Below are 20,386 nucleotides of genomic sequence, written 5' to 3'. Positions count from 1 at the left end.
GACATCAATGACCACTGACCAAAGCAAATGTTCTTCAAATGACCTTTCCATAAGACAGTACTTCTCAAATAGTGGGGCGCGCCCCCCCCTGTGGGGGGCAGAGCGATGTCAGGGGTGGCGCATGTGACCTTGGGGAACATGCTTTTTTTTTTTTTAACCGTACTGGAATAAAGTGTACTTGCACATCCAATCAGTGAGTGGCAGCGGCGCTCTCGTTTTCAGAGTGCGCGCAATATTTTTGAACTAAGTAAGAGCACACAGAAAAGAGATATGAAGAGCTGTGAGTGTGCGCCGTTTTCGAAAGCCGTTTTCCAGCCGGACTCACGCAGCGGCCTTCTCCGGTTCTCACGTGTCCGCCCAAGAAGTGCCATTTTCGGCTTGGGATCGTCACGATGACCGCCCTCACCTACGGTTCTCCCTCGGCTACCGAGAATGCGCTTTTTATCGTGCCGTTTGCCTTTTGGCTTTGACTTTAATACAGTGGCAGATGAGGAAAGACCACTTTTTACCATGTCTAAAAATAATTATAGCGGACAGCCGGAAGCCAAATCAATTAAGATGCCACTTAAAGACATTATACCCCAATCTCATTGATAGGCCGCTTGTTTTTCACCGAAAACGTGCCGAATATTGCCAACAATCGTCCCGCTTTGTCATTGTTATATCAGTAAACCAGTGAGCACTGTTCGCCTGCTCAGTGCAAAATAACCCCACACCATTGCAAAGGAGGTGATACGGTGAGCAGCAAAAATAAAAACTGTCCTTCTGGCCAAAGACACTCTTTTTTTTTTTTTTCCCTTTAATTCAGTTTTGTTTTTTTGGTCAAATTTTTTGGCATATTGTCCTCACGTTTCTAATCAATTTGAATTTGTTATTATTTACTGATTTTATTACATTTTATTTTTCTGTATCAAGTGCTCAAAAATGTACCTTGAGTGTATTTTACGGTTTGGATTTGACTTTTTTTAAAAATTCAGGCAAATTGATGCGCGTTAAGTCTTTCCTGTTACAAACAAAACATTGTTAATAAAGTTATACTTTATTATAAGTTGATCTATGTTACTTTTTTTCTTTGATAGAAAAAAAGGACAATGTTAGGCAGAGGCGTACTTATAATAGTAATTTTATAGACAAATGATACTATTTACAGTGGCGGCAGAGAGTTTGGGGGGGCGCGGAACATTTATGTCTTCCTTGGGGGGGCGTAACAGAAAACAATTGAGAAGCACTGCCATAAGAGCAGATGCAGCTATAGCAGAAAAGTAAACTTTTGTTGTTTGTAAGTTGTAATGGTAAGAAAATATATGGATGGATTTACTAATGAACACAGGTACCAAACAATCAATTAAAAAAAACAATACAAATTGAAAATTAAGCATCTAATATAACATTATTGAATATGAATAATGTACTAGTGTTCACAAATAATGATAAATATGGGATATGACTACATGTTCTTGCACTTCTTCCTACTCCCTTTGAAAATGAAAACTGCTCCAAACTATGACATCTGTTGTTGCTTTTTTTTTTCAATTTTTATAATGGTTTATATTTTTAATCAAAAGTACCTCTAAATGTTACATATTGTACAGTGCAAATAAGACAAAGCTCAATAACCCAGTGGTAAGCACAATTGACTTATGTCTGGCCGCATGCTTATTTGTGCCTAATGAGCACTAGAAAACAAATCGATGGATGGACAAATACTGTGCATGAGATTCCGTTTGTCTAAAAACCTAAGCTGTATTATATTAAAAAAAAAAAAGCAAGTAAAATGTACAACAAAATTGAGTTTTCATCTTTTTTAAAACCGTATATACAGGACCAACTGTTTTAAAATAACTGGTTTCAACTAATATGAGACTCTCGCCCTGTTTTTTTCTTCTTTGCCGGTTTGGGCACGGCTGGCGTAACAACTGTCGGGGTTAGTGATGGATTCAAGGCTGGATCTAGAGCTGGGTTCCGGGCAAGGAGTTCCATAATAGAGACATTCACTTCCCCTGTAGAAAAAAAACAAAGTGTGCTTTTACTCTTTTTCCACCCTCCATGGAACACACATCTACCTGTGGTGTTATCATCATCACTGTCTTCTGTCTCGGGACTGGGTAGAGAAACCCGAGCCAATGCTGCCAAATCACTTATGAAGCTTCTTTCTGCCTCCTAATGGATGCAGAAGCACAGCGCTCAAACAAACTGATTAACGTCTTTTCTGAATTGCTTTAATCGACAAACCTGTAGTTGTCCATCGATCCTTTCTAAGGTTTGATCCTGGGCTACTTTCCTTTGTCTCAGTTCCTCACAAACCATCTCCTGTTCTAGATCGCACTGCTCTAACAATTTCCTTTTGTGCAGCTCAACTCTGAAATAGAAAAAAAAAGTCATCAACTCTATTTAAATGTATTCGCATATTTCAAATCAAAGAGACATGCAACCATTGTACCTTTGTTGAAACTTAGCTGAGGTAGGTTTTCTTCCCCAGTTCTCCAGCTCTCTCAGCAAAGCTTTCTTCAACTGACTACTACTTGAGTCTTCCTCAGTCAAATCTGGGTGGGAGATACAGTTGTGGTCAAAAGTTTACATACACGTGTGAAGAACATAATGTCATGGCTCTCTTGAGTTTCCAGTTATTTCTACAACTCTGATTTTTCTCCGATAGAGTGATTGGAACAGATACTTGTTTGTCACAAAAAAACATTCATGAAGTTTGGTTCTTTTATGACTTTATTATGGGTTAACAGAAAAAGTGATCAAATCTGCTGGGTCAAAAATATACATACATAGATCTGAAAAAGTGAATCATTGACTTGAACAAGTCAGGAAAGTCATTTGGAGCCATTTCAAAGCAGCTGCAGGTCCCAAGAGCAACAGTGCAAACAATTGTTTGTAAGTATAAAGTGCATGGCACTGTTTTGTCACTGCCACGATCAGGAAGAAAACACAAGCTATCACCTGCTGCTGAGAGAAAATTGGTCAGGAGGGTGAAGATTCAACCGAGAATCACCAAAAAGCAGATCTGCCAAGAATTAGAAGCTGCTGGAACACAGGTGTCAGTGTCCACAGTCAAGCGTGTTTTGCATCTCCATGGACTGAGAGGCTGCCGTGCAAGAAGGAAGCCCTTGCTCCAAAAGCGGTACCTTAAGGCTCGACTGAAGTTTGCTGCTGATCACATGGACAAAGATAAGACCTTCTGGAGGAAAGTTCTGTGGTCAGACGAAACAAAAATCGAGCTGTTTGGCCACAATGCCCAGCAATATGTTTGGAGGAGAAAAGGTGAGGCCTTTAACCCCAAGTACATCATGCCTACGTCAAGCACGGTGGTGGTAGTATTATGCTGTGGGGCTGTTTTGCTGCCAATGGAACTGGTGCTTTACAGAGAGTAAATGGAATAATGAATAAGGAGGATTACCTTCAAATTCTTCAAGATAACCTAACGTCATCAGCCCGAAGATTGGGTCTTGGGGGCAGTTGGGTGTTCCAACAGGACAATGACCCCAAACACACATCAAAAGTGGTAATGGAATGGCTAAATCAGGCTAGAATTAAGGTTTTCGAATGGCCTGACTTAAACCCCATTGAGAACTTGTGGACAATGCTGAAGAAACAAGTCCATGTCAGAAAGCCATCAAATTTAACAGAACTGCACCAATTCTGTCAAGAGGAGTGGTCAAAGATTCAACCAGAAGCTTGTGGAAGGCTACCAAAAGCGCCTAATTGAAGTGAAAATGGCCAAGGGACATGTTACCAAATATTAGCGCTGCTGTATGTATATTTTTGACCCAGCAGATTTGATCACTTTTTTCTGTTCACCCATAATAAAGTCATAAAAGAACCAAACTTCATGAATGTTTTTTGTAACAAAGAAGTATCTGTTCTAATCACTCTATCAGAGAAAAATCAGAGTTGTAGAAATAACTGGAAACTCAAGAGAGCCATGACATTATGTTCTTCACAAGTGTATGAAAGCTTTTGACCACAACTGTACATAAGCTCACATTTATTAGGTACACAACAATGTTGTTTTTAGAATTGTACTCAGCAGACAATTGGACTCGAGTCAAAGGGACTCGGACTTGAGTTGATTCGAGTCGCAAATTTGATGACTCGCAACTTGGACTTATAGGAAAAAAAAAAAAAAAAACGCAGATTCAGATTTGACTCGCTTGAGCTGGGAGGGCCCGAGACTCGACTTGTGAGGCAATATCTTGAGACTCCACATGTTGACTCGAAAAACCTGGAGCTTACAATGTATCACAAATGTGAGTACACCACTTGCATTTCTGCAGATATTTAAGTATACTGTATCTATTTATGGGACAACACTGACAAAATGACACTTTGACACAATGAAACGTAGTCTGTTTGCAGCTTATATAATTGAGTGTATTTATTTTCCCCTCAAAATAACTCAAAATATAGCCATTAATATCTAAACCCCTGGCAACAAAAGTGAGTACACTCCTTAGAAACTACGTACATCCCTAAATGTCCACATTGAGTACTGCTTGTCATTTTCCCTCCAAAATGTCATGGCATTGCTGCAGAGACTGAAAAGGTGGGGGGTCAGCCTGTTAGTGTTCAGACCATACGGTGCACTCTACATCGAATTGGTGTAACCCTAAACCCTAACCCTAAAAGAAGGCTTATTTCTAAAGACACTTTTGTGTCCAGAAAATGTGGAATTCATTCAACCAGTCTAAATTTTATTGGAATGTTGAGAGAAGTACTCCCTTTAAAATGGTTAATGTTTTTGCACTTTCTTGTAAAAAATGAATAAATAAAAAAAGCAGCTTAAGGGCAGCTTTTTGTTTCAATGGGCATGTTTCCATCGTTCCTGTGGAATCATACAGATATTTTCAATAAATAATGTACATAAATTTGTTTGGCTACTTTATTAATCAGTAATGTACGCTGCATCGATAATTGTGATAATCGCGATATCCGCGATAATCATCAATATAGTGATCATTGTTCAAAAATCGAATCGTAGCAGCCTGAATCGTAATCGAATCGAATCGTGGGGTGCCTAAGATGGCACACCCCTAGTTTATACAAGCTCTACACCAATTGCTGAACAATCTGTTGAGTCTGCTGAAAGCAAGTGTGAAGTTTTTTTCTACCTGACACATACAAAATATTCTGCTAAAAGAAATATGAGTAATAATATGTATTGTGTAATACTGTAAATGTGTGGTTTGGGCAGTCTCACCAAGGTCTGTTTTTGACTGATGAGGTTGTAGTTTTTTAGCAATATCTTGCATGCTTGAATAGTATCTTTGAATGAGAGTGGTAAGCGAATCTTTGGTAACGTACACACTCTCAGAAACTGCCTCTGTTAGATGGTTCTGGAAGGAAAACAATATTAGGAAACATGGCAGAGCTGAAAGCAAGAAAAATCAGCAGCTCCTTGAGAATACAACAAAATGGTGTACAGTACAACACCTTCAAACTATCGTTATTCCTGGACCTGCTTTGTGATTCAGATGGCTGGCCTTCCATTAGTTGCAAGACGGCATGGCTGATGGCATTCCCTAGCACCAGCTGTGCATGGTTTTGTAGAAGCTCCGCCCCTGTTTCCAACTCTGAAAGGAACTCCTGATGGAAACTGTGGCTCACCAACTGACTCTCTGGACCCAGATGCTTCTCTGCTAGGCTTGCGCTGCTGGCCTATATTTGGTACAGTAGGTCAAAATTAAAAACAAAACTATTTCCAATAATCATGGTGAATACTAATTTAGTAACTAATCTATTCAATTTGCCCAACATTGAGTAGGTAATTTAATTCATTAATGTTCTCCCTACCTTAAGAGTTGAATCAACACACAACTGGACTGTGGCAGGGTCCTTTATCAACAGAGCACGAAAGTCTGTCTGAGACAGAACCTTCAGCTTGGACAGTCTCATCTCTTTCAGCATGTGCAGAGAAAAGCGCCTGGCCGTGAAGTCGCGCTGCACGCACGCCAGCAGGTGCTCATGTTTCTTGTCCAGCAACTTCGCCACTTGGCTGAAAAAAGGTCATACTTCACAATTACAAGAAGAACGAACAGTCCTTAAAGAAAACAGTGTTAACGATTTGTTACATTTTGGCAATTATCAGAAAGATCTATTCAAATTGGATGTCCAAAGTTGAGAAGAAATACTAACGTATTTTTCGGACTATAAGGCGAACCTGAGTATAAGTCCCACCAGCCAAAAATGTACATTTTAAAAGATCTAAACAGAATATAAAATCAGCCATTCCACTGTCCGGAAAATATTCTACAAGTGGAGGACATTTAAAACAACTGCCAAGATGCCCAAGTGAGGCCGTCCAAGCAAGTTCACCCCGAGAGCAGACCACAAGATGCTAAAAGAAGTCCCAAAAAGCAAAAATCCTAAAATGTCATCACGGAACCTACAGCAGGCTTTTGCTACTGTTGACGTGAAAGTGCATGCCTCTACAATCACAAAGACACTTCCCAAGTTTAGCTTTCATGGGAGGTGTGCAAGGAAGAAACCTTTGCTCTCCAAGAAGAACATGAAGGCAAGACTGAAGTTTGCTAGAGTGAATGTAGACAAAAACCAGGACTTCTGGAATGATGTTCTTTGGACAGATGAATCTAAAATTGAATTATTTGGACACCAGAACGGAAGACGTGTTTGGCGTAAAACCAACACAGCATTCTAGGAAAAGAACCTCATACCAACTGTGAAGCATGGAGATTGAAGTGTCATCGTTTGGGGATGCTTTGCTACAGCAGGACCTGGCGAGCTCACCATCATAGCATCCACCATGAATTCTATCGTGTATCGTGTGATTAAAGAAATCATATTTTTACACTACATGTCAAAACACTGCATTGCTAGTTATGACTGGAAGAATTGGTGCTAGAGCACACTAAAAGCACCTGAAGCCTGACTGTGTTAATTTACTGTAGTTTCACCTGTTGAGTGTGTAGCTCTGACTGAGCACCATGGCTCGCAGGCTCTTCATCTGCTGATTCTTCAGATGTTTGAGGCTGGCATTTATCAAAGCCATTGACTCATTCCATACCTACAGAAAAGATCCAGTGAAACCTATTTAGAACAGACTATGATAATATGAGAAATTGAAGATCAAGTTTATCCTTAAATTCTAGAGGCTAGAGGCTATACTGCTAGCTTCTTTGTCAAAGGATTTTATCGACAAAGAGGTCTTTTTCGCTGTTCATTTTCACTAATAGTGGCATTAAACAGTTTGAAAAAAATTTCACCATCTGCCCAATTGCTGTGTTTACTGACACCATAGAGCGCATGACATCTCATCAATCTTGAAAAACTCAGTGGTTTTAACTTGTATTTCACGACACACTTTAAAATTGCATGCATAATGGAACAACCCAGCACAAACAGGTACTATGTACTGTGAAATATGGCATCTACCTGTCGTTCGTGATCTATCTGAACCTGTATTTGGTCCATTTGAAATCTAGTTGTAGCCTCCATCTGCTGCCGTTGTGCAGAGAGCTGCTGCTCTACATCCAGCCACAGCGCTTGACTCTCTTGATCAGACAGTTTGCTCTGGGCAGTAACAGAAATGCAAAAGATACCCCTGACTTGTTCTTCAAGCCTCTTTGACCAAGTAGTGCGGAGTTTCTGAACAGAATAGATTTTGTGGTCAGAATAATGATTGAGGGCATTCATACATGCATTCTAAAGAATAATTCTGTACAGTATTTAAAAGACCTACTGTCCAAACGTTAGAAAGACTGTCAGCCATTCGGTTGTCCTGTTGCAGTTCCAAATCACAAAGTTTCCATCTTTGTTTTAACAGTAGCTCTTGGTACTCCTAGTGATAATGAATCAGATTTAAAAAAAATACACAAATAATGATGAACAGTTATTGTTGACATACAAATGAACATTAGTGGCGTACCGCACGCAGGCTATTTTTAGACCGTGACGTCGCATCGTAAAGCTGAAGTAAAGCTGAAGTGGGACATTATAGACCAGCCCTCGCATAGACACAACGTAATTTGCGCTAATTTTCTCCGGTAATCTTTCAAAAACGAACATGCCGATCACGCATTGCTTTTTTGGAACTTGTAGAAACGACTCTAGACATTACGACACATGAAGGATGTTTTCTTCATACGTTTCCGGAAACCAAAAACTCGGGAGGAAAAAATGTGAAGACCGAATCAACTTGCGCGGACTTTAACACTTTAACACGGTGAATCCATTCACATTTCATATGCAGTAAACATTATGTTGGGCTTGTATGGTCTTTTAGTGGACAAAGAGGTAAGCCATTTTTATGTTTTTAACTTATTTTTTTAGCGTAACATTGTGCCGTACTGCTTCTGTCTGACAATGAATGACCTGGAAAGAATTACAATAGTATCTGACTGCCACTGTTACCGTTTCTGTTATATATAGAAAAAAACAACTTTAGTAAGGGAGAAGTGTAAATAAATTACAGAATTAAATTTTTTTATCAATGAAAAAATCAAAAGTGTTCGTTGGCTGTCACTGAGTAGCATTTGCAATCGCTACACAAAGCTAACTAAATTACCCCCAAGAACGGTAAGAGACGTAGGACAACCAGAGGATATATAAGAAAGACAGGGCTGATGGTAAAGGATAGCTTGTTGAAACAGGAGAATGTCATTGTCAGTCGCGTTGATAAAAAAGCTAAAGCTATGCTTAGGTCGGCTCGTTTTTTTCGTCTTTTTCAGCCTTCGACACTCAAGCCATCTCTTTAACCGAACATTTTTATGTTCTTCCACATCTTTGCCAGTAAATTTGGCACCAGCCACATCATTTTCGGAGAGAATTGGTAGGTTTAGCTCTGTAAACATCTCCTTTGTAGCCGATTTCCATCCATTCCTTATTAGGGACAAACGGAGGCTTGTCCCTACTTAGCAACAGTAGCTAATGTCATGAATATTAATGAGCGGAAGTGACGTGTTGCTTGTGGTACGCCATTGTTTTAATTTCTTGTATAATAAATGGCTGGATCATAGGAGTGACATATAATGAATCAACAGTGAAAATAAACCACCATGTAAGTCTTGCATCACCCTATTTCTGAAAATGTGTGTGCTGGTGGTAGCTCTTGCATGGTCATGCAAGCAAGAGTCATAGACCTTACTATCAGTTGACGGGACACAGGGCTCAGGGCCGATCCGTAAGGTGCCTTTTTAAAAAACTTCAAATTCAAAATATTTTCAAAACCAAAGCCACTAGCGACCTAAAACCAAAACAGGCACCTCCCTTTGGCATGCAGTATATGAGTCTTCATGAGCAGTGGCATGAAAAAATTCAAAGTCGTTCTATAATAAAATCCTGATTCTAATTCTCAGATTTTACTCTAGATGCACAAAAATCACCAAATGCAGAGATAATCACCTATATTTTTATGATCAATGGCAATATTTAACATATGTTATGTTATGTTCAGTTTTTGCCAGAAATAGCAACTAAATTTTTGATTTCGAAATCCAACATGGCGGCCGTCACAAAACAAAGAACTTTTTATATTGAAAATTCTTGTAAATAAATGCTTAAAACGCGCAACTTCTATAGATATATTTCTAAAGATATGAATGTAAAAACAGTCTAGATCAGGGGTCATGAATTAAAAATCCTCTGGGCCCGAAATAAAAAAAATTCTCGGGTCCGGAAATATTTTTAATGCCCGCCCCCCCTCCCCCAAAATATAAATGTATCTTTACATGGCCATCCTGATAATTACAACATTCAAAAATATAAATAAAATATAAAAGGTGCATAAAACTAAAAAAGTGCTTTAATTGAATCATTAAATAGCAACATAAGAGCATGTTCAAGACTTCTTTTTTTTTTTTTTTTTTTTTTTTTAATTATGGATGCTGACAGGGAGATTTGCTTTATTTTTTTGACAGACCTCTCCTTTTTGCTTTCCATCAAGCAAAGTTTCAGCAACTGCACTCATAAAATCTTTGACAATCTGTGCGTCACGGAAAGACTTTTTGTTTTGACCCAATATCCACGCTATTCTGAGGGAGCATTCATTTGTGCGTTGCTGTGTAGTGAATGAATGAACCATGAGCCTTGAGGTGCGATGATATTGAGCCCTTAATTCCGCTATTTTTTGAGAACGGATGGCAGCGTTCATAGGGAAACTTTGCGAAAAAGCTGCGTGCTTCATCTCATAGTGCCTTTTCGCCTCTTCCTCCAACTTCATTCAGCTCAGTTTTTGGCTGTCACACCGTGGAGTCTGGAAAGCGAGTGTGAGACATGCTGTTCTAAAAATAACTTTCAAATGCTTCACTCCCATTGGCTGGCTCATGCGCGACACCGCTAAGGTTTTTGTTTGTTGCCCACCTCCGCTCTGCAAACCCCCAGAAAAAAAAAGATTTTTGTTGTTGCAACGTGTATTAGTCCGGACAACTTGAGATCCGGCAACTTGAGATCCGGTCCGGACGGCTTGGGGGTCCGGACCCGAAACGAGGTCCGCGGTTCCATGACCTCTGGTCTAGAATCTTGGTTAGATGCATAAAACAGGCAGTTATCGTTCATTTTACGTAAATATTTCAAGCAAAAGTTACGGTATTGTGTAATCCAACATGGCGACCGTCACGAAACAGAGCTTTTTAAGTTGAAAATTCTTGTAAACAAATGCTTAAATCACGCAATTTCTACAGATATTAACGTAAAACAGTCTAGATTCTTGGTTATAAGCAAAAAAAAAAAAAAAAAAAACGGGCATTTAGCATTCATTTTAATACTTCAAGCCAAATTTATGGTATTTTGTAATCCAACATGGCGGCCGTCACGAACCAAAGAGCTTTTTAAGTTGAAAATTCTTGTAAATAAATGCTTAAATCGCGCAATTTCTATAGATAAGAACGTAAAACAGTCTAGATTCTTGGTTAAAAGCAATAAACGGGCAGTTATCGTTCATTTTACATAAATATTTCAAGCCAAAGTTACACTAATTTTATCTATTGATTTTTTTTCACGTTTCAAAGTGCATGCATGGTGCTATTTAATATAATAAGTACCTTAAATACCTTGACCAAATCACTCTTGAGACACTCCTGCCTGATTGTATGCAGTAAAACCTTTGTCCTGTTTCCACCTAAATCCGGCGATAGAACGCAGTGTGTATTTGAGTTTATCACAGTGAAAGCCAACTCAGCTCTGCCTGGGTCGGCGCCCTATGGGAGGGCGTGGCGCAATGTCCGTGGGAGCCGTCTTGTCAACTGACGGTGGAGTCTATGCAAGAGTGTTTTGCGGTCTAAGCTGCATATCTTTGTCACATCTCGCAAGTTGCTTCTTTGAATCCCTAGAGCAAACCGATTCCAGAAAGGGCCAAGTGTGTGCAGGTTTGCTTTCCAACCAATGAAGAGGACACCTTTTCACCAATTAGATCTTTTACATGTGTAATCAGTTAAACTTTGTCAGGTGCTGCTTGTTTCAGCAGGAAGTTCATTGGTTAAACTCTCTGCGTTGTATCGGTTGGAACAAAATCCAGCACCCACTCGGCCCTTTCTGGAATCGGTTTGACACATGTGCCCTAGAACCATTCAAAATTTTACCAAATATATCGCCAAAGTCTTTCGTTTCCTTACAATGCCATACTCCTGTCATCATTTATTGAAGCCTGTACTCAACAAGTTCTTGACACAGACTTGATGCAATGCAGACCTCCACAGCCAGGTGACTAGAGTGCATAGCACTACGAGTGGGAACCTCTCGTTACAACACGATACGATACGATTTGCGATACAAAGCTCACGATAACGATGATCTGATGATTCGGCAATACAACTATTATCGATACATTGGTCGGGAAATCATTGTAGGACATTCTACATACAACTAATAAACAGAAAAACAAACTTCTGCTGTGAAATGGAATGAGTTTATCTCTCTTATACTATATTATGGCCGTCAGTAGCAGCCAATGCCAGGCAATGAGGTAATTTTGGGCCATTTAAGGTCATTTACCTGTTGATTTTTAGTTACTTCCTGTTGATTTTGGGGTATTTTATGGGTCACTTCCTGTTTATTTTGAGTTACAGAACAGGAAGTGACCTGGGAATCACCCAAATGAATAGGCAGTGACTCAAATTCAACAGGAAATGACCTGTAAATGAAAAGCAAAAGTAAATGCCCCGAAAATCGGACCGAATGACTGCGAATGCTCTGGTATCGAATGAACGAACGTTCCCAGTCCAAATGGATTGGAGTTGAGCACCGTCAATGGCAGCCTTAGTGTTAACTGAGACACTATTATGGTGGAAGATTTTGGTAGCAACTTGTTGGTTCCCTTTTTTTTTAAAAACATCGACAGCTTTTTAAAACGATATCTCGATTCTTGGCAGGAGCATATCGATAACCTTTTGGAATACAATGTATCACGATATATCACCATTTCGATATTTTGTCACACCACTACATAGCAATGAACAGTAAAGCCACATCACGATATGTGCTGACCTTTGAGAGCTGTTCTGGGTCACCATGAGCTTGTCTGAGCTCCAGCATACGGCTCCTCTCTTTGGCCTGGCTCTGGCAAAGTTTGTTTCGCTTGGCATCCATTTTGCTACATTTTTCAACCAGCAACTCCTTTGTTTTTCTTGTGTAATCTGAATTGTTTCAAAAAGCAAAGAGAAGATCATGACAGGCAATCGACATTGTGTAAAGATGACTGTAAACAATCAATTCTCTTATGACAAAGTATGACGACTTCATCGAACAGAAGTTCGATTACATTTTTAAAGTAATATAAAATCAGTCTAAAAGGCCTTCATATGAATCAGTAGAAATTACTTTCACTCCATGCGCACTATAATTCTAGAGCACTAAACATGTATTTCATTAAGAGCACACCAGATGATTCATCGTACCCTCTCTGCACTGTTGAAGGCCTTCTATAAGTGCGTGCTGCACTTCTGAAAGTATCTTTTCCATACAGTTAAAAGTCAAAACATCCTCGCTGGTTAGCTGCTCGAGTGTCGTAGTCATTAAGCCCTGCATCAGACACATTTCCTGTTGGACCAAGGAAGGCTGGGATTGGAGAAGTCCTGAAAGCTCCTCCCACCATAAGAGCTTCTGGTGGATTATCTAGGACAGAACGCACCCAGACATTCAAGTCAATGCAACCACTTGCTCAAGTAATGACGCAATTAAGAAATCCAACTGCCTACCATAAGTTGTGCTTCTTGAACTTTCATTAGGTGATTCTCAACCAACACGAGGGTCTGGTTGAGAGAAACTGTACCATCAAGTGCTTCTTCCACAGTGAAACTGCTGGTCCTTTTCATTACATGCTGGGTTAGCTCTTCCACTACTTTGCTGAAGCTTTTGGACTAGAAATACGATTAGACATTACTTTTACAATACATACCTGGTATAGTTTTCATCCCCCATTTTTACCATTTGAAGACTGCGTTCTAGAAAATCTTTTTGACTTCTTTCCATTTCCTCCAAGGTGCAAGGATTATCAACATTGTCATTACTGGCAGCATGACCTGTTGGTAGCTGTTTCTTTAGATCATCCACTTCCTAAAATGAAAGTGCATGCTTTCATACAGATTTAAGGTCAAACACAGTTTAGAAAAATGACTCATATCCTGGTCGTACCATAAGTTCAAAAGCACAGTTATTAGTTAAATAAGCATTCTTTTCTGATGGAAATAAAACACCAAAGGTAAAAAACTGACAAACTTGAAGTCCTACTTCTTCATGTCATACTTCACTAAATTCTTCAACCTCATCTTATGTCTTCCTTGTCTTACTGGTAGCTCAATCGCCATTATCCTTCTACCAATATACAGTATTGTCTCCTCTGGACATGTCCAAACATCGAAGTCTGCTGTCTTGTACACCAAATCTACATTTTCTTTTCTTTTCCTGAACATTTGCACAAAAATCTTTTTGTCCACAATTCAGATGATTAATGCCTAGCACCAGGGTTGTCCGATATTATCAGGTAGCCAGTAATATCAGCTGATAAATTTTAAAATGATACTGGATAATATCGACACCGGTTTTTCATGATCAGTTTTGGGCCAATATTCATGTTGCCTTCAAAGTGAATGTAGAAGCCTTCTGCCTTTGTACAATGACTGGTCACAGTTGAGCACAGCAGTTATGCTTATTCACCATTAGCTGTCTCCAAATTAAGTTGCCTGGGATTAGTTATGTAAGAAGACCATTTGCATTCATGGTGCAAAAATGAAATGAGCAATAAATGATTGAAAAATAATGAAGTATAAACTAATCACATATAACTTTTGTGTTACCAGAAAGAAATAGTCACTAAGAAAAGTAATACTGTTGTTGTTACATTAATCATGAGTAAAGCATCCAGTGAGGCACCACACTACAATTAGCCATAACATGTTAAGTCCACGACTACATAAATCGGTATCGATTTTTTAAAAATTGCAAATCAATAAGGAGCCGTTAACAAACTTTCACATGCTTGAAACTTAATATAAAATAACCAAATATTAAGCCTGAACGATATATCATTTAAACATCGCAATCGCGATGTGCGCGTGCGCGATAGTCCCATCGCAAGCACGTGCGATAGTTTTTATTTTTTTTAATCCACATACGCCTTGCTTTCTGCTCTGCGCAAAGCCTCACACCCTCCCTCTCCCAGCCCTTTGTTCCTCTCAGTCACTGCGGCACTTGCTTATTAAAGTTAACGATAGCTTGATCTGGCCAAAGAAGCAGACTTCACACGGGCATCTGTCAATCATCGTTTAACTTGTTAAACAGTTTCTGCAAGAAAGCCGCGCTGGAATGAATGTGTGTGTGTGTGGAGACGTTGGAGACATATAAATGCCAGAAGTGATCATGAGGAGTTTGAAATTTCTACATGTCACTCCAAGAGTCACAGCTAAGGTAGATAAACAGAAGCATTTATTAAAGCCAAGCATTTATCTACTACAGTACTTTATTCTTGTTCAAAAATGATTTGGTTGGACAGTTATGTTTGAAACTGATCATAATTATGACATTTGAAGTGCTTAAAAACCATTTATTTATATACATTTTTAAAATCACTTTGGGGGGAAAAGTGAGAAAAAAACATGTCTTATATGTATCTCTTTCCAGTGCTAAATCTGAATAAATACATTGAGCACAAAAAAAAAAATAATGGGGGGGTGCACTACTTTGCGGTTTTTCACTTATCACAGCGGGTTCTGGTCCCCATTAACCGCGAAAAACGAGGGATCACTGTACACTGTGGTGATGGTGAGTCATCCAAAGTCTTTCCAAACAGCTATTCAAGTCATCTAGTGAAAATTTCTTTAAAAAATATATATATATCTTTTTTTTTTTTTTAATATCGCAATATATCGCAAACCCCCCAAAAATTGCAACAAGTTTTTTCCAATATCGTTCAGGCCTACCAAATATACTTTTCAAACACGAAAACGTATACTAAAATCACAGTAGAAATTGATAATTTTTATTACTGAAACAGTTAACAGTACCTTTTGCTGCATTTGAAGAATCTTCTTGGTGAAATTAGCATCATTTTTGTCTTTTGGAAAATGACTGCAAAATATTTTTTTCACCATTTGAAGGTAAACCTAAGGCAAGAAAAAAATTAAATTAAAAAAAAGCATTCTACCATACATTTAGCATTCTTGAAAACAGTCACTTGCCACTTTAGCAGGTTTTTATCATGAATTTCTCCAGTATACTTTGGTAATCTATGCTGCTTCAAGTTCTAGCTCCCAATTTTGAATGACAAACATTTTCCTATGTAATCATCACCTATGTTTTTGCCTAAATGGAGGTGACAGGAATAAGATAACAAAAACTCACAATATATTTTTCTTCCAGAAGTTGAGAGTAAAGTTGTTGTACATCTGTTAAGGCCAAGCAATGGAGGTTTATCCTTGCTTCAAAACTGCAGCAAAAACACTCACTTACCAAGCCATTTATGTATATTGATACATAAGGTTGTCAGTTAGGACTTTCAATTCTGGTACCCTATGACACCTACCCTGTTTGTGTCAGAATATAGGGGTAGTGAGAGACTCTGACAAAACTCTGGTTCTGCAGACTCTTTGGGACCAATGAGGAGGAGATGAACTGGCTCTCGTCGTCGTTGTCCAGCTCTTGGCTTAGCGACTCTCCTTCGCTGAAGGTTGCCGACGAATTGTCTTTTGGCATTGTTGGCAATTTCGAGCACTCATGAAGAGAAGGGTTGGATGCTCCATCTGCTAAAGGCTGCCACAGACAATGTTGAAGGATACTTTACTATGTTATTTTAATAGTTACATTTTTTTAAACAATTTTTTTTAAATGCATATTCAAAATACCAGCAACAGCGGTTAAATTTATTTATTTATTTGCAAAGGTCAACGATGACGATAACGAAAATGTTTTGTCGACGAACATTTTTTTTTGTGACGATGACGAGAGGATATCAAGCTAAGAACGTGTTTTAGGAGACTAAAACATAATGAGACGAATGCCAGTTTTCGTTTGACGTGACGAAAACAAGACGAAAATGCGACAGTTTCCGTCACATGTTCACAATTTGTGACATTTTATATGCAGTTAGTCTGCATTGTAGCAGTGTCACTCTCTTGTGACGTGTTGCGCCCCCCCGGCTCACCAGTGTCCTCTCAAGTCTTCAGGCTTGCAAACATGATAAGATTTGTTTTCTTATCTTGGCCAGAGAGAATATGCGATGTTGCTTTAGCCTTTAAAGGTCTGTGCTGAGAGATCATCACTCACTAAATGTAACTTGTGACGTTAGCATAGCATTCACATTAACATTAGGCTAATGCTAACTGGGTATAATTACTGAGGTATATTACTGGGTATACTTAATTTAAAATAATGTACTGTTGATGTTCCTGCTTAGTGTGTATTATCGGGAAGTTGGCGTTGTCCTTGTAAACGCAACAATATGTGCTCGTCTGTCAATGTCCACTCAAAATAGTTGAAAACCTTTATTTATTTATTTATTTTTGGAGTATTTTTTAAATTATTTTACAGACAAATACATTTTTCACTATACATCGACTAAAACTAGAAATCAGTCCTGAGTTTTCGACAACAAAAACTACATGAAGAGAAACACATTTTGAGATGACTAAGATATGACTAATGCTAATAAGTATTATCGTCCAAAAGACTAAGACGAAAGTTTAAAGGTCTGCCAAAAACAACACTGCTAAAGACCAAAGACCAGTTTCAGGCATAGCGCTAACAGAGCAACACACCAGACACCAGAGGTTAATCCGAGTTGGTGTTTGGAACCAAAAGGTGAAAATAAATAACAATGATATGAGATGATGAGATGTTAGTGTGAGCCTGACTACTGCTGAGGTTCCCTTTAACAAGGCAGGGTACCCTTTGCCTACATGTGAGTGTGATCTGGCTCACTGCATGGTGTACGTACGACACAAATTACACAGCTTAGATGGTGCCTAATTCAACATTTAATGTATAATTGCTTACTAATGTATCATCTTATGATTTAAGAACAAGTTTGATATGTTTTCTAAGAATTCTGTCGTCCCCCAAAAAAGAAGACTAAATCTTTGTCTTTAATATGATTAAGAGATGTAAACATTTTCTTTGAATTTGTAAAATTAACACTTTTGCCTATTTTCTGGCAAGTTACAGACTAGTAACAGTAAATAATCAATTTCTGTTTGTGCATTTTGAACACTGTCCACTTGCAAATTGAAATCACCTGTTTTTCGATAAAGGAATAGAAATCTAAAAAAACACTTTCATTCACTGGATCCTTACAAAAGACTAATTATTGAGATTAATATAAATAACTTCAAATGATGATAATAATTGTTTGTTACAACCATACTGTAAAGTAGCCATGTGCCGATTACAGGTTTCAAGGTATACCGTGGTATGAAAAAGTTACCTATTTTTTATGTCCCAAAAATGTATGGAGAAATCCCTCGCTTGAGAACTGCAAGGCTCAACCCTCCCCCACTGGTTGGTGCTCAGTGTCAGTGAGTCAGCTGTGCTACACAATGGCTGGAGGAGATGAAACTCCTGAACTTTTTCCCCGCATCAAAGAAAACGAAATCACTGGTATGTGAATACTTCGGCCACAGAAAAGTTACAGATGGCCGCGACTTAGAGGAGGACGGCCAACCGTTATGTAAAACATGTTTGCGGAGAGTAGCTGCCGAGGAGGCAATACCTCCAATATTAATTTGCATTTATACAACGTTAATAGTTAGTAAACACTGTCATTAACATTTCCCACTAGCTACGAGAGTAAACTCCAGCATGTTTAGTGTGTCTAGCGGTGGAAAACGTGGTGTTGAGCGTGTCTATAATGTACTGTAAACATGATACGAATCATACCCAGATAGCAGACCGACATTGAATAAACGTTAATTTTCCATCAGAATCATCAGTATGGTTGAAATCAAAATTTTCGACGTCAAGTGACGTTGTAACAACGTTGTTCTATGGTATGTCAGGCGATGGTTGGGTTATCACTGTTTTATAGTTGATTAACTAATGTTGACAAGTAGTTGATTTATGATTGGTGCAGGTGTGTACCCAGATAGCGGCCCGAGGTTGAAAAGATGTTAGAGCAACATTCCGCTGTCGATCTTATATCGGTGAATCAACGTCACTTTTGCACCCTCAATTAATGTTGTTTCAACGTTGAAATCCTTACAAAACCTAAACGTCATTTTGATTATTAATAATATTGGAACAACGCTGAATCCTTGTTATGTTTTCGACCAAAACGCCCGCGCATCCATAATTCAATGACTTTTCAATCATGTTTCCCGGTCAATCATAAATTATATCAGTAGTCAAATCGATAGTCAATCACAGATCATAAATCAACTATTTTTCAACATTAGTTCATCAACTATAAAATAATGTCATTTGACGTTGAAAATTTTGATGTCAACAATACTGATGATTTTGATGGAAAATTAACGTTTATTCAATGTCGGTCTGCTATCTGCTAGCTTTTGTATGGAAAATAATTCAATTATATTTATTATGGTGGTAATGAGATTCAGCTGTGGCTGTGAGTTTAGGCTGACCTAAAGGACTGCATTCATTTCAATTTTATTTGGAATATGTTTATTTTTTTTATTTTTATTTTTTTTTTTTTAATTTTAACTTAATATTATACTTGTGTTCCAATTTGCTAATATGTTTTGAAAAATACAATCCTGTTCAATGGAAAAGTTTTTTTTGTTTTTTTTTTAAACCCAGATATCTCAAAGTAACACATTTCAGAGCTATAATTGCAATACCGTGATATTTTGGCTTCAGGTTGTCATACCGTCAGAATATCATACCGGCACACGCTTACTGCAAAGCTGGGTTGGTAGATTTCGACTTAATGGGCTATTCGGTAGACATAAAAATAATAAGTGCTGCAAAAACATGATTATAATAGGAATAAAAATTTGGCCATTTTGGCAATGGACTTACTCTGTATTTTTGGTTGATGGGGTAAACCACTTTTGCTTTTGATGCAAATGCTGCAATTTCGCTACTCATGGGTTCCTGCTTCTTCTCCTGTTCCATTACGTGATAAAAATATAAACACACGGTTAATCATTTGCCAGTTTACAATGGAGTGAAATAGATAAAAAATGAAATACTCTGTCATTACAGTAGTTGACGGAGGCGGGGCCTCTTTTCGGATGTTACTGGTATGATCGCTGGTATTGTTTTCCACTTTTCCATCATCAGGTTCAAGTAGCCTTCTTGCATTGTGCCCCTTATGGAATATAACAAAAACACACAACTTTGAAAAGCATCAGATGGGTGAAAATGTACAGAACTGGCGGTTGCTTACTTGTCTCGTCAAAATTAAAGTCTTTAGGCAGAAGACATACACAAGGGCAGCCGCTAAAATTCCCGAAAGTCCACCACAAACTGTAGCAACTGTCAAGAGTCCTGTGTAGACATGTAGGGACTCAGTAAAATTGACTAAAACATCAGTACTACATTCGGCTACCAAATCCTGCTCGGACATTTCTCGGTCGCCGCATCAAGTATGCCACCAAAACAGGGGATTTTGGTAATAATCTTGAGAGAAAGTCATGGTTCTAACTACTCGCATTAAAATATTTCTGGCATTATATGTGTGTTTTTAATTATTGTTTTTAACCGAATCCAGCTAAACAATCTTCATCTTCTAAGTTTTTCCAACTCAAAAGCCCAGTTAAATTTTCGACCAATCAGCGGCCAGAATATATTTGCTGTCAAAATAAATCCATATTATTGTTACAGCATCATGAGAAAGACCCGTCAAGAGAGCAAAGAAATGCAAATGTGACTTCATACAATCTATTTATTAGATAAATGTTTTCATTTACCCTTGTTGTCACGTCTTTTTCAGCTGGAATTGTTGAACTATTCGGGCTGAGATATTTTACTTTGAAAA

The 20,386-nt window shown here is 38.4% G+C and overlaps 1 protein-coding gene across 2 annotated transcripts; it reads right to left on the bottom strand.

Moving 5' to 3' along the window:
- Positions 1–1,004: 1,004 nt before the first annotated feature.
- LOC130922250 (evC complex member EVC) lies at positions 1,005–20,157 on the bottom strand. 2 transcript variants are annotated; one of them, XM_057846899.1, is made up of 20 exons: positions 19,796–20,157; positions 19,610–19,717; positions 19,426–19,512; positions 15,977–16,203; positions 15,796–15,880; positions 15,459–15,557; positions 13,355–13,512; positions 13,155–13,263; positions 12,855–13,071; positions 12,445–12,593; positions 7,706–7,804; positions 7,399–7,611; positions 6,921–7,030; positions 5,800–6,001; positions 5,440–5,664; positions 5,207–5,342; positions 2,441–2,543; positions 2,233–2,359; positions 2,064–2,160; positions 1,005–2,000 (listed from the first exon to the last, which is right to left on the bottom strand). In XM_057846899.1, the coding sequence occupies exons 1-20, from the start codon at positions 19,973–19,975 to the stop codon at positions 1,849–1,851; spliced, it is 2,883 nt and encodes a 960-aa protein (XP_057702882.1). In that variant the 5' UTR covers positions 19,976–20,157; the 3' UTR covers positions 1,005–1,848. The 2 variants fall into 2 exon arrangements, with proteins under 2 accessions (XP_057702882.1, XP_057702881.1); XM_057846898.1 differs by having other exon boundaries at positions 13,155–13,316; positions 13,384–13,512.
- Between the last annotated feature and the right edge of the window lie 229 nt (positions 20,158–20,386).

This window comes from Corythoichthys intestinalis, chromosome 9 (genome assembly GCF_030265065.1).
Source record: "Corythoichthys intestinalis isolate RoL2023-P3 chromosome 9, ASM3026506v1, whole genome shotgun sequence".
NCBI lineage: Eukaryota > Metazoa > Chordata > Actinopteri > Syngnathiformes > Syngnathidae > Corythoichthys > Corythoichthys intestinalis.
The sequence above is the reverse complement of the archived record's forward strand: the minus strand, read 5'-3'. Positions and strand labels throughout refer to the sequence as shown.

Coding starts and splice junctions, on each gene's coding strand:
- LOC130922250 (XM_057846898.1), bottom strand. CDS start 19,975: ATGTCCGAGCAGGATTTGGTAGCCGAATGTAGTACTGATGTTTTAGTC. Junction 19,513..19,609: donor CCCCGCCTCCGTCAACTACT/GTAATGACAGAG, acceptor GTAATGGAACAG/GAGAAGAAGCAGGAACCCAT. Junction 2,544..5,206: donor TCAGTCAAAAACAGACCTTG/GTGAGACTGCCC, acceptor TCTCCCACCCAG/ATTTGACTGAGGAAGACTCA.